The sequence below is a fragment of the Oncorhynchus clarkii genome, chromosome 7 (assembly GCF_045791955.1).
Source record: "Oncorhynchus clarkii lewisi isolate Uvic-CL-2024 chromosome 7, UVic_Ocla_1.0, whole genome shotgun sequence".
Taxonomy (NCBI): domain Eukaryota; kingdom Metazoa; phylum Chordata; class Actinopteri; order Salmoniformes; family Salmonidae; genus Oncorhynchus; species Oncorhynchus clarkii.
The window spans coordinates 17,745,889-17,759,509 of NC_092153.1; the positions used below are offsets into that span (position 1 = coordinate 17,745,889).

At 39.6% G+C, this 13,621-nt stretch overlaps 1 protein-coding gene across 1 annotated transcript; it reads left to right on the forward strand.

Moving 5' to 3' along the window:
* Positions 1 to 1,424: 1,424 nt before the first annotated feature.
* On the forward strand, positions 1,425 to 12,408 carry LOC139412993 (dipeptidyl peptidase 4-like). The gene is made up of 25 exons (XM_071159941.1): positions 1,425 to 1,695; positions 1,838 to 1,925; positions 2,490 to 2,582; positions 2,936 to 3,027; positions 3,443 to 3,517; positions 3,776 to 3,828; positions 5,895 to 5,967; positions 6,379 to 6,499; positions 6,744 to 6,898; positions 7,331 to 7,428; positions 7,565 to 7,706; positions 7,905 to 7,943; positions 8,075 to 8,173; positions 8,276 to 8,400; positions 8,543 to 8,667; positions 9,016 to 9,066; positions 9,156 to 9,254; positions 9,366 to 9,435; positions 9,735 to 9,929; positions 10,469 to 10,523; positions 10,685 to 10,784; positions 10,907 to 10,965; positions 11,090 to 11,162; positions 11,412 to 11,485; positions 11,633 to 12,408. The coding sequence occupies exons 1-25, from the start codon at positions 1,693 to 1,695 to the stop codon at positions 11,723 to 11,725; spliced, it is 2,250 nt and encodes a 749-aa protein (XP_071016042.1). The 5' UTR covers positions 1,425 to 1,692; the 3' UTR covers positions 11,726 to 12,408.
* The last annotated feature ends 1,213 nt before the right edge of the window (positions 12,409 to 13,621 follow it).

The following is a 13,621-nucleotide window of genomic DNA, read 5'->3' on the forward strand; positions in this document are numbered from 1 at the left end:
TCTGAGAGTAGATACTGTAAATGGAAAGATCCGCGGTGTAATGCTCCTCAAACTATACAGCATCAGGCAAAAATAGAGTGATCTATTTGTTCGCATAGGAAGTCCGGTCTGAGAGAACGAGAGCAGCAAAGGCTGCTAGTGCTCAGGTCAATAAAAAAAAGAACCTGATATTTGTTAAGCTTTTAACTGGCTTTTAGTCTTTATCTTCAAATGCTCATCACTTATGGACTCATCAGTGACCCTTCCACTAGTTATTGAGCTTTTCAACCCATGTTACTTTATCCTTACTCATCAAGACAGCTATATAAGTATGCCTTTCTCTCTCTCTCTCTCTCTCTCTCTCTCGGTCTCTCAATAAAGAGCTTTTTCTTGTAAAATTGCTTGTTTGTCTGTCTGTTGACATGTTGTAAAAGTTAACGTAACCCCTATCTATTTTTGTAGCCTTGTACACAAAGTCCATGAGATGGAGTAAGTCCTACGCAGAGAAACTGGTTGAATCTGCCGATAACCAGAAGCACAAGTTCACAAGATGGGGGCCTCTGACATCACGATGATAACTGTGAGTCATGTAAAAAATCAGATGTGATGACAATGTCATAAAACCCTTGAGAATAAAATAGAGGGGGCTTTGTTGTTGACCTTGAAGTAAAGGCATTACATCACCACAGAAATTGGAATTAAACTTTGAGAATCATTCCACCACCTTTGGTTGAGTTACAGCTTACTGTGACAATTCAATCAACCTAAAGAAAAATGTTAATAGGAAAGCAACCAATAAAAAAGTCACTAGATTACACTTAATATACACTCATTTGGTTCTCAGATATACTGTATCTGAATGTAGACCGGTATTTGTTTTCACACTTCTGTTGAGATCCCACGCTGATTAAAGAGGGGAACCTTTCCTGAACCCCAAGTAGGAAGTTCATTGATGAAGTTTGTAAATATAATTTGTAGCCATGAGTAGTTTAGAGTTGTGATACTCTTTGACCCAATGTGCAGGGGGATGCTAGCGCATTAGATCTCGCCCAACTGTGACGTCAGTGTCATCCAACGCAGTTGTGAATTAGGCTACATTGTTTTTATACCATTAGCAGTGAGACATGAAACGTCAGTTTATTGTTGATATTCACTCAAGAGTCATATGTGACTACCCTGCCCTCACAAGGACATATGCCTTACAAAATGCCCAAACAATACCATTCAAAAAAGGAGATAAAACATGTATGTCTAATTCAGATTGAATGGAATTATAAAATAATTAAATACTGTAAATTCAGTGTCTGGATGGCGTTGTAGAACAAGAATAGCCTTCAATTAATCATTTGCGTAAATTAATCATTTGCGTGTTGAAGGCTATTCTTGTTCTACAACTGTTCAACGGTTTTGTGTATGAAAGTTGTGTATGGATGCAATCCGACAATAGATTGGTCAATAAGTAACCATAAACTTCTCCACAAAAACAGGCGCTGGGGAAAATAATAGACACGTTCAAACTTCACGAGCTTTACCTTGGACTTCGGAATTGTATTGCCCCAGCTTTATAACCGACGTTGAGATAATATTTTACAGAAATTATCTTGCGCAGAACTTTATTTTGCACCATTTACACTTCAACAGTTTAGTGGGTAACGTGTTTACTGTCAATGTGATTTTGAATATAAACGGATTCACCACCTTCAAATCGGCAGGATGGTAAACTTCAAAACTTCAATGACAATAATTTGTTTATAATACAACATAACATTTCGTTGATGAACAAGTGTCGCAAATCTAGATACTTCAAACAACGATTTATTTCATAACATTTTTCCATCATTCTATTCACCTTTGACAGAATTCCATAGGTAAGGTGGTGTTGGGACTTTTGGGGCTTGCTGTCGTCATCATCTTGATAGCAGTGCCCACGGCAATATATCTGAACGGTGAGTGGTTCCACTTTCAGTTGCTTTCAGTGACCCATTAAATTGTAGCCTAGCATAACTGTAAAAAAAAAAAACATGTTCAGAATAAGTATTTTATTATTACAATAGAACATTGCATACACTGGATAATAATATTGTATTATTGTAACAGAACACTGCATAAATTAAACACTTTTACATAATCCATGTGCCATACAAACATGTAGACCTTGTCCTTTATTGCTTTAGAAATGTAGGACCTTGTTGCAATATCACATCTTCTATGCAGGTACCACATTTGTGTAGCCTACTAGCACATTTACCTCAGTTATAGCAGCTCTACAAACCCAGTCAAATATACATTGATCTTACATTGTTATCTGTTACAATCTTATAGTCCTCCTCCCATGATCCGTATCTATTTTTATCAAGACCCTGTTTAATCATGTGTAAGTAAATGCATTGTAGTCTTATGAATCATTATAGTAGCCGATGACTTGCTGTCGTTTTCACTGATACATTCCTCCTAGTATAGAGCATAGTACAATACATAAGTGAATGCTAACTTTGAGCCCCATGTTTCAGAGGAAAAAGTGACGGCTCAGAGGACGTTCACTCTCAGTGATGTCTTCAATAGCTCCATCAGGGCCAGATCCTACAACATGCGCTGGATCTCAGGTAAAACACCATAGAAGCCTAATCAATCAACTGTATGTAAATGAGTGGATGGCTGTTATGTTCCATCCAGTCAGTAATTGTGTGCCTGGAATGTATGACACAACACTCTCTCCCTGGAAGGATGCACGTTTAGATATAAGCCAACAACACAATGTTCCCATTAAAAAATGATAAGAAACAATAAAGAACAATACTAGGCCTATGTACTGCATCTATTTAAATGGCACACTTTGGCTTTTTGTTAAATCATCAGTGCTAGGCAGAGACCCGAGTAGCAACACTGCTGATATTTCAACTTAAAGGTCAGTTAGTTCGTTATTATTAAACTCCTCTCTTCTTTCCCCTCCTCATAGACCATGAGTATCTGCATCAAAAAGACGGTTCAGTCTTCCTTCACAACCTGATTACAGGAAACAACTCAGAATTCCTGAGCAGCATCACATTTGTAAGATACCCCTCATGGGTGTGTGTGTGTGTGTGTGTGTGTGTGTGTGTGTGTGTGTGTGTGTGTGTGTGTGTGTGTGTGTGTGTGTCTGTCTGTCTGTCTGTCTGTCTGTCTGTCTGTCTGTCTGTCTGTCTGTCTGTCTGTCTGTCTGTCTGTCTGTCTGTCTGTCTGTCTGTCTGTCTGTCTGTCTGTCTGTCTGTCTGTCTGTCTGTCTGTCTGTCTGTCTGTCTGTCTGTCTGTCTGTCTGTCTGTCTGTCTGTCTGTCTGTCTGTCTGTCTGTCTGTCTGTCTGTCTGTCTGTCTGTCTGTCTGTCTGTCTGTCTGTCTGTCTGTGCGTGCATATTTGGAAGTAAGCATGGTGAAGGAAGGAGTGTTTTTGTCATGTATAACACAGCTCCTTTTTTTGTTGAAAATAGGATCAAGTGGCTGCCTCTGATTATGTAGTGTCTGCTGATAAAAGATATGTTGCTTTCAAGAGCAATTGGACTAAGGTAATGTGTTGTGCTATTTAATGATTTGTTGCTGTTGTGCTATCCTGCTGTGAAGTAGCTATGTGTGGCATGTCATTGTGGTGTGGTTGTTGTTGCAGAATCAGACTTATGTGCTCAAAGTAATTGCCCTGCAGGGATAAATAAAGTTTAAAAATAAATACATCTAATTGAATGAATGTATTAATTAATGCTTATAAGTAATTGATCTGTGCTACTAATCAAATTCCTAATTATAATTTGCTTAATTTATTTCAACAGATATGGAGACACTCCTTCACAGCTTCATATTCTCTCTATGATTTGGCAGACTCGTAAGCCTCTTTCAACTGTTCTTATCTGCAAATGTGTACTATACACACATCTTCAATATCCCTTTGACTTTGAGGATTACATATGCAGTGTAGAGAACATAGGGAGTTTAATTTTATTCATGGGACTAGTGCAGGAAATGGTCACCAGTACTCAACAAATAGAGGAACTGAAGAGGGCCATAAAATGTATTGTTTACTGCAAATTATTCATAGGGACGCATTTACAGTGCATTCGGAAAATATTCAGACCCCTTCCCCTTTTCCACATTTTGTTACGTTACAGCCTTATTTTAAAATTGATTAAATATAAGAAATCCTCATCAGGGCGGCAGGGTAGCCTAGTGGTTAGAGCGTTGGACTAGTTGGACTAGTAACCGGAAGGTTGCAAGTTCAAACCCCCGAGCTGACAAGGTACAAATCTGTCGTTCTGCCCCTGAACAGGCAGTTAACCCACTGTTCCTAGGCCGTCATTGAAAATAAGAATTTGTTCTTAACTGACTTGCCTAGTTAAATAAAGGTACAAAAATATAAATAAATAAATAAATCTACACACAATAACCCATAATGACAAAATGAAAACCTGTTTAGAAATCTTAATTACAAATAAAAAACAGAAATACCTTAAGTATTCAGAGCCTTTGCTGAGATTCGAAATTGAGCTCAAGTGCAAACTATCTAATACATTTTAGAATAAGGCTGTAACTAGAGGTCGACCGATTAATCAGAATGGCTGATTTAATTAGGGCCGATCTGTATTTTTGGACACCGATTTTGACAAAAAAATGTACACCTTTATTTCATCTTTATTTAACTAGGCAAGTCAGTTAAGAACACATTCTTATTTTCAATGAAGGCCTAGGAACGGTGGTTTAGCTGGCTCCTTCAGGGGCAGAAGACAGAATCTTGCAACCTTACAGTTAACTAGTCCAACGCAATAACGACCTGCCTCTTGTTGCACTCCACAAGGAGACTGCCTTTTACGCGAATGCAGTAAGCCAAGGTAAGTTGCTAGCTAGCATTAAACGTATCTTATAAAAAACAATCAATCAATCATAATCACTAGTTAACTACACATGGTTCATGATATTACTAGATATTATCTAGCGTGTCCTGCGTTGTGTATAATCTGACTGAGCATACAAGCATACAAGTATCTAAGTATCTGACTGAGCGGTGGTAGGCAGAAGCAGGCGCGTAAACATTCATTCAAACAGCACTTTTGTGCATTTTGCCAGCAGCTCTTCGTTGTGCGTCAAGCATTGCGCTGTTTATGACGAGATGATGCTGGTGTAACCGAAGTGAAATGGCTGGCTAGTTAGCGCGCTAATAGCGTTTCAAACGTCACTTGCTCTGAGACTTGCAGTGGTTGTTTCCCTTGCTCTGCATGGGTAACGCTGCTCCGAGGGTGGCTGTTGTCGTTGTGTTGCTGGTTCGAGCCCAGGGAGGAGCGAGGAGAGGGACGGAAGCTATACCGTTACACTGGGAATACTAAAGTTCCTATAAGAACTTCCAATAGTCAAAGGTTAATGAAATACAAATGGTATAGAGGGAAATAGTCCTATAATTCCTATAATAACTACAACCTAAAACTTCTTACCTGGGAATATTGAAGACTCATGTTAAAAGGAACCACCAGCTTTCATCTGTCCTCATGTTCTGAGCAAGGAACTTAAACTTTAGCTTTCTTACATGGCACATATTGCACTTTTACTTTCTTCTCCAACACTTTTATTTAAACCAAATTGAACATGTTTCATTATTTATTTGAGGCTAAATTGATTTTATTTATGTATTATATTAAGTTAAAATAAGTGTTAATTCAGTATTGTTGTAATTGTCATTATTACAAATAAATAAAAATCGTCCGATTAATCGGTATCGTTTTTTTGGTCCTCCAATAATCGGTATCGGTGTTGAAAAATCATAATTGGTCGACCTCTAGCCTGTAACATAACAAAATGTAGAAAAAGTCAAGGGATCTGAATATTTTCCGAATTAACTGTATATGGTGTTTTGTCAAACTCAAAGACATTAATACTGTTCGTTTTTATTTAATCTCATTTTAGGACATTTCTCAGTACACCAGACATCCCTCACCGAGTCCATTTGTTTGCATGGGCGCCAATAGGGAACAAAATGGTAGGTTAAAAGGAGACTTTGAGAGAAACCATTGGACTTGTTTATATACTATGCTTCTCTGGTGGCTGACCCATTACACTCTTATGGGTCAGCCACCATATGCTGTCAATTCAACACGTCCTCCAAACACTCCTCATCAATAGGACTCACCCAACAATTCAACATGTACTTTTGTTTGTCTTCAGTTCAAAGCTGGAATGCTCAAAGATCGCATTTTCATCACGCTCCAAATAAATAACTTATTGACAACATGTAATAGGTTACTGTTACTCTAAACATAATATTGCAGGTTACTTGGAAAACCAAAAGATATTCCACACTAGTGTGCATATTACAGTGTTATACCTTTGTTTAAAGAGGAACTCGAGTCATTAAGACTTATCTCCATATCTTTGTTCCTCTCACATGCAGGCCTTTGTGTGGGAAAATGATGTCTATGTGAAGACCAGCCCTACTGCTAAGGCCATACAGGTGACCTCCAATGGAAAACACAACAACATTTTAAATGGCATCCCAGATTGGGTGTATGAGGGTAAGCATTACATACAAGAAGGCAGAAGTGAATCTTACATACCTCTTACTATAACTAGTAGATATTAGTCAGCACTGCGATGTGAATTGTGTAAAATGTGATTTATATAGTCCCTAGTGAACAAGTTTCTCTTTTGACAACACAGAAGTCTGTGAACAGTTTAAGCAACACAGGCAAACACAACACACAAAATAGATGTGCCATCCTGATGTAGCCTAACCGTGTTTTTTGATTGTTTTGTTAGAGGAAATGTTCTCTTCTTACGAGGCAATGTGGTGGTCACCTGGAGGGAGGTATCTGGCCTATGCTGAGTTTAACGACACTCTGGTCCAAAACATTGAGTATTCCTGGTATGGGAAGGAACAGTATCCTGACACTGTCATTTTCCCCTATCCTAAGGTAAGATAACACTTAATGTATGTTTGATGTGTATCTAAAAACGTGTGCTGGAGTAGGTCATTATTGGCATGAGGTTTTGAGGCAGTTGATAAGGGAACTGGACTCTGGACCATAAGGCCTCTGGGTTAAAAACATGTTGTTTTATCACAACTCAGGGTACATTCAGGCCCTCCCCTGTCCCAATAAAATTATATTGGTCTGTGATTTCCCAATTCGGAAACGTCTCTTGATGACTGTGTATTTGAGTCATATACTCTGTATTTGCACATATTAATGCATTGATACTGTATCTATAGTCATTATAAAACAAGGCATTACAAAATACATTTTAAAGATGTGCTTGCTTGTAATAAAGAAACCTATAAGACCTAAAGTTTGTTTTTATTTCATCGTAATTGTTTTGCATAAATGTATTTTTTCTTCATCTTCTAGCCTGGTACTCCCAATCCAGTGGTGAAGCTGTTTGTGTATGATACTGTGAACATATCAAACATCACAGAAGTTGTTGTGCCAGCTTCAGTTGGTGCAGGGTAATGAAACTCTGTAGTACACAATACATTATACAATGCTGTCATTTTTAAGAGTAGGAGAGAAATGCATTGCATTGGAATTTTAAAATCTATTTTAGGTGTAAGCTGTGAGACAAGTGGTGTTGGTTTTTTACAGTGATCACTATTTGGCCACAGTCACCTGGGTAACGGATGAACGCATCGCTGTCCAGTGGCAGAAGAGGAAACAGAACGAGCTCCGCTTTCAGATCTACGACTTCAGCATAGTCGGAAACACCTGGATCGAGAATGCGTTAGAGGTACGTCATAAACGCCCCCACCCCACGTTTTCCCGCCGCCCTCCCCTCCTGTCCTCTCATCACCCTTACCTCAGAGAACTTGTTGGGGTCCTAATATGTCACACAGATCGGATTAGACTGTACGAATGACAAACAATACATTTCCTATTAAATTACAATAAACCATCAAATCATGTACTTTTTCTGTTGTGTTTTCAGAAACTTGACATGACAAGCAAGACAGGTTGGATTGGACGGGTATGTACTTTATACGAACACAACAATAGGAACATGTTTACACTATCCCTGGGCCATAAAAACATAATTTACAAAGTAACAAGCATGGATTATTCCTGTAAATAAATACATTATCTTTGGGTTTTTTCTAGTTTTCACCTTCTAATCCTACATTATCGGCAAACAAAGACGGTTTTTACATTGTGATGAGTGACAATAACGGCTATAAACATATTCATCACGTAACAGGTGTAAGTACTAAGTAGAACACTTCTCTTCATGCGCCTTCTCAGTAACCCAGACATGGTTATGATACACACTTGATTTGTAATATTTGTATGGGGTCCTTGCAGGGCACAGCAACAGCTGTCACCTCAGGGACTTGGGAGGTCATTGACATTTTAAAAGTGACGAGCAACACCATATACTATTCAAGCAACCAATATGGTCACAAGCCAGGAGGGAGAAACGTTTACAAGTAAGAATATCACTCTTTCGTTTTCATGCCTTCGTTCTGTCCTGCTCATTCAGTAATTTCCAACATGCATAATCTATGACTTACTCTCACTCTATATTTGCAGCCAATAGAATCATGTCAGTTGTTTGTGTTTGTGTGTCAGGATCACTCTCGGAGCCACTCCCCCCACCACCCAGTGCCTGACCTGTACCCTGAATGAGGACAGGTGTCAATACAACTCAGCTTACTTCAGCCATAATGCCTCTTTCTTCTGCATGGACTGCTCAGGTCTGTCAGCCACACAACAGACAAGCACACACACACACACACACACACACACACACACACACACACACACACACACACACACACACACACACACACACACACACACACACACACACACACACACACACACACACACACACACACACACACACACACACACACACACTACACAACCCACTATCCCAACAGTGTTTGTGCAGTCAAGTCATTGCAATACTGGTGCTGTGACATCCCTAAACAAAATCCCAGCCAGGGTATTTACTTTAAAATGATATTTTCTGTAGTAGTAGTGCTTCTAGATCATTTGTTTGGACACACACTATATTAAATATGTGTTTGTCTCCACAGGTCCTGGACTACCTCTGTATACTCTCAGGGACAACAGGGATGCTGGTTCAGGTAGGCCAGTTGCATTTACTAGTGTGCGATGGAAATAAATGATATAAGCCAAGCAACGTCACAGTGCATCTTCTCATCGCCCTGTTTAGAGATGCAGGTTCTTGAGGACAACATGGCTTTAGAAGGCCTTCTGACTGAGATCCACATGCCCACCATGCGACGCGGCTTCATCAAGCAAGGGGAATTCAGTAAGGTTTTCGACTATTAAAGACTTCAATGTAATCTTTCAACTGATATTAAAACCATGGGACATCCCTCGCTCGATGTCCACTGATGGATGCTTCTGTTTCTCCCGACAGATCTTTGGTACCAGATGACCTTGCCTCCTGGATTTGATAAATCCAAGAAATACCCCTTACTTATTGATGTGTACGAATGTTAATTCATTAACCTCTGTGAATACATGATCTGCTTTATCTGATGATGAATTCCTGTAGTAATAAGGTGGGCCGGGAGTTAATCCTGACAACATGACTTGAGCAGGAAATACTCTTGGCCCTAGTTAAATTCAGAAGTCTGTAGTGTTTTCTGGTGAGCTCAAGTGGTCAGGGAAAACTCTTGGCCCTAGTTAAATTCAGAAGTCTGCAGTGTTTTCTGGTGAGCTCAAGTGGTCAGGGAAAACTCTGGGCGCTAACCATAAACGTTGGTCTTCCTCTTTTGTGTTCCAGGTATGCAGGGCCTTGCAGTCAGAAAGCAGACTACCGCTACAGGTTAGGCTGGGCTGCATACCTGGCGAGCACGGAGAAGGTCATCGTTGCCAGCTTCGATGGAAGGGGAAGTGGTTACCAAGGTGACAAGCTAATGCACTCCATCTACCGACGTCTGGGAACCTATGAAGTGGAAGATCAGATAACGGCCGCAAAGTAAGGTTGAACTGTGGTTGAACAGACTCAAACAGCTTGCTTTGTATTATACTGTGTCACACTGCAATAGTGACATTTTGATAACATGATTTAACACAATATATTTCTACATGGATATTTAGAGATTCCAAGGCTATTGTGGTTTGAGTTTTATGAGCAAAATAGCCTGGTGGACAGATCTTTATGTGCTTTATCCAAATCCTCTTCATCTCCACTTTCATGCTAAATGTTTCCTGTCTGGCAGGACAACGGATGTGACAGAGGTGTTGGTTAAAGAACATACAGATCTGACCACCATGATGTGACTGATCAGACGTCACATGTGGTCAGCTGGAATGCAATATTACTTACCTCTCCCTTATCTCACGTCAGAGGGACAGTGATGACTCACTGACGAAGGACAGTAGAGATTAGAGTTAGACCATGGACCATCAGTGGGCATGATCAATTAGAACCCCTTTTAATTGACCATCACGTTTAAATTAATTTGTGTTTGTGATGGTGGTTCCCAATCACAGCAAGTCACTTTTCTCTTTCAGAGAATTCACCAATATGGGCTTTGTCGACAAAGGCAGAATAGCAATTTGGGGTTGGGTAAGTTAAAGCATAAGGTTTGAACATGTGATCAGTTGGAACCATCAAGTGCAACGGAATGAAATGCAGCATGTGTACAATCATCTTGTGTGTATGCCTTGAGTAATCTAATCTTATCTGAATTCATGGCCAAAATGATCAGCTGTCATTGTGTTTTATAGTCCTATGGAGGTTATGTCACATCAATGGTTCTAGGAGCTGGGAGTGGAGTTTTCAAATGTGGAATGGCAGTTGCCCCAGTTTCCAAGTGGGATTATTATGGTATGCCATTCTGTTATTGATATGTTCTTAATATATGTACAATAATATACATGTTAGCTAAATATCTAATTGTAAATCATTGCAAATGATCCATAAAATGTCCCCGACGTTCAATATTTCAGATACAATCTACACAGAACGTTACATGAATCAACCTTCTGAAAATCTTGAATTCTACAAAGTAAGTGTACCAAAGCCAACGTTTTAAATGGCTATTTATACACATGATTTTATACTATGGCCTGTGTTATCCAAACTGGTATTACTCTCCATGGAAACAACACCATGTAAATGTGTTTTTACAGAACTCCACAGTGACAGCCAGAGCTAAGAACTTCAAATCAGTGCAATACCTTCTGGTCCATGGGACAGCAGATGGTGAGGCCTCCTCTAGTATTTCTGGAATGTTCTTTAAAAACACACCACCTGTGTAATTAACAACCGTGCAATGTTTAGAGTCTAGACTATTCATTTGACTTTGTAAACCCATTCGTTTTAGGAAGCTAAAAGTGTTAACTAAGCAGCGTGCATACTTTTCCTGAGGCTTTACCATATCATGTGAGAACAGGAAAACACTGCACATCGGATACTGTTAAATTGTTATTTATATCTCTCTATTTGTTTCAGACAACGTCCATTTTCAGCAAGCTGCTCAGATCTCTGCAGCTCTGGTTGAGGAACAAGTGGACTTTGAGGCTATGGTAAATATTTAGATTTTTAGATTGATGAGTTATCTACACAATCAGTGGTTGTACAGCTTTATACCTCCATGAACCTGCTCCATGAAAGCACTTCTCCAATAAACACATGATCTGTGCTAATTCCTTCTTTCTATCACTTTACTACAGTGGTACACGGACAAGGACCATGGTCTTGATGGTTCAGCCAATCAGCATGTCTATACCCACATGAGTCACTTCCTCCAGAGGTGCTTCGCCTGATGCCATTCGAACGAATGATGCCCAACCTGATGCTTGCCGAACGATAACCAAACTGCCCCAAATTCATTTGTAATTCATTTGGACAGCAGGTAGCCTAGCGGTTAAGACCGTTTGGCCAGTTACCAAAAGGTTGCTGGTTTGAATCCCCGGGCCGGGTAGGTGAAGAATATGCCAATGTGCCCTTGAGCAAGGCACTTAACCCTAATTACTTGTGGAAGTAGTTCTGCATAAGAACGTCTACTAAATGATGTAAATCTAATTTAATGTTGTCCTGTTTTTTGATCAATTGAGTTGTTTGAGCCAGTACCCAAACATACACTCCAAACGACTCTCCTCTCTCTATACAGTTATAAAACAATGACATCAGCAGGATTGATCTATCGTTGTTTGTTCTGAGCCTCACTGCGAGTTATGGGGTTACATTTGAAATGAAGGATGTGATTATATTGAAATACCAAAGAGCTTTGTGAGAACTGATCAGCCAGTGACTAAGCATGTCTGACTTGTATCCATTAAAGGGCCTTGATTTTATTTATGAGGTATCAACATGAATGTCCATACATTATATTGCTTTGTATTTTACATTGTACAAACATACTGTATGTTTTTATAAAGGGAATATTGGAAGACCTTTGTACCTACAGTGTGTGTGTCTACTGTTTCAATAAAATTGTTTAAATCTAGATTGTGGATTCTTACTGTAGGGGATTGACAGTACATACAGTACAGTACACCTACTCATTCAAGGGTTTATTTAAATGTTTAACTATTTTCTACACTGTAGAATAGTAGTGAAGACATCAAAACTATGAAATAACACCTTTGGAATCAGGTAGTAACCAAAACAGTGTTAAAGAAATCAAAATATCTTTTAGATTTTAGATGATTCAAAGTAGCCACCCTTTGCCTTCATGACAGCTTTGCACACTTGGCATTCTCTCAACCAGTTTCATGAGGAATGCTTTTCCAACAGTCTTAAAGGAGTTCCCACATACTGTATGCTGAGCACTTGCTGGCTGCTTTTCCTTCACTCTGCGGTCCAACTCATCCTAAGGCCAGGTCATCTGATGCAGCACTCCATCACTCTCCTTCTTGATCAAATAGCCCTTACACAGCCTGGAGATGTCATTGTCCTGTTGAAAAACAAATGATAGCCCCACTAAGCGCAAACCAGATGGGATGGCGTACGGCTGCAGAATGTTATGGTAGCCATGCTGGTTAAGTGTGCCTTGAATTCTAAATAAATCACAGACAGTGTCACCAGCAAAGCACCCCCACACCATCACACCTCCTGCATGCTTCATGGTGGGAACCACACATGCAGAGATCATCCGTTCACCTACTCTGCGTCTCACAAAGACATGGTGGTTGGAACCAACAATTTAAAATTTGGACTTGCTCATGTTTCTTGGCCCAAGAAAGTCTCTTCTTATTATTGGTATCCTTTAGTAGTGGTTTCTTTGCAGCAATTCGACCATGAAGGCCTGATTCACACAGTCTCCTCTGAACAGTTGATGTTGAAATGTGTCTGTTATCTGAATTCTGTGAAGCATTTATTTCTGTGGCTGGTAACTCTAATGAACTTATCCTCTGCAGCAGAGGTAACTCTGTGTCTTCCTTTCCTGTGGCGGTCCTCATGAGAGCCAGTTTCATCATAGCGCTAGATGGTTTTTGTGACTGCACTTGAAAAAAATTTCAAATTTCTTGACATTTTCCAGATTGACTGACCTTCATGTCTTAAAGTAATGATGGACTGTTGTTTCTCTTTGCTTACTTGAGCTGTTCTTGCCATAATATGGACTTGGTCATTTACCAAATAGGGTTATCTTCTGTATACCACCCCTACCTTGTCACAACACAACTGATTGGCTCAAACGCATTAAGAAGGAAAGAAAT

Excerpts from the sequence above, each read along its gene's own strand:
- LOC139412993 (XM_071159941.1), top strand. Across the intron at positions 3,518-3,775 it reads TCAAGAGCAATTGGACTAAG|ATATGGAGACACTCCTTCAC; the intron begins GTAATGTGTTGT and ends TTATTTCAACAG. Across the intron at positions 9,436-9,734 it reads TACCCCTTACTTATTGATGT|GTATGCAGGGCCTTGCAGTC; the intron begins GTACGAATGTTA and ends TTTGTGTTCCAG.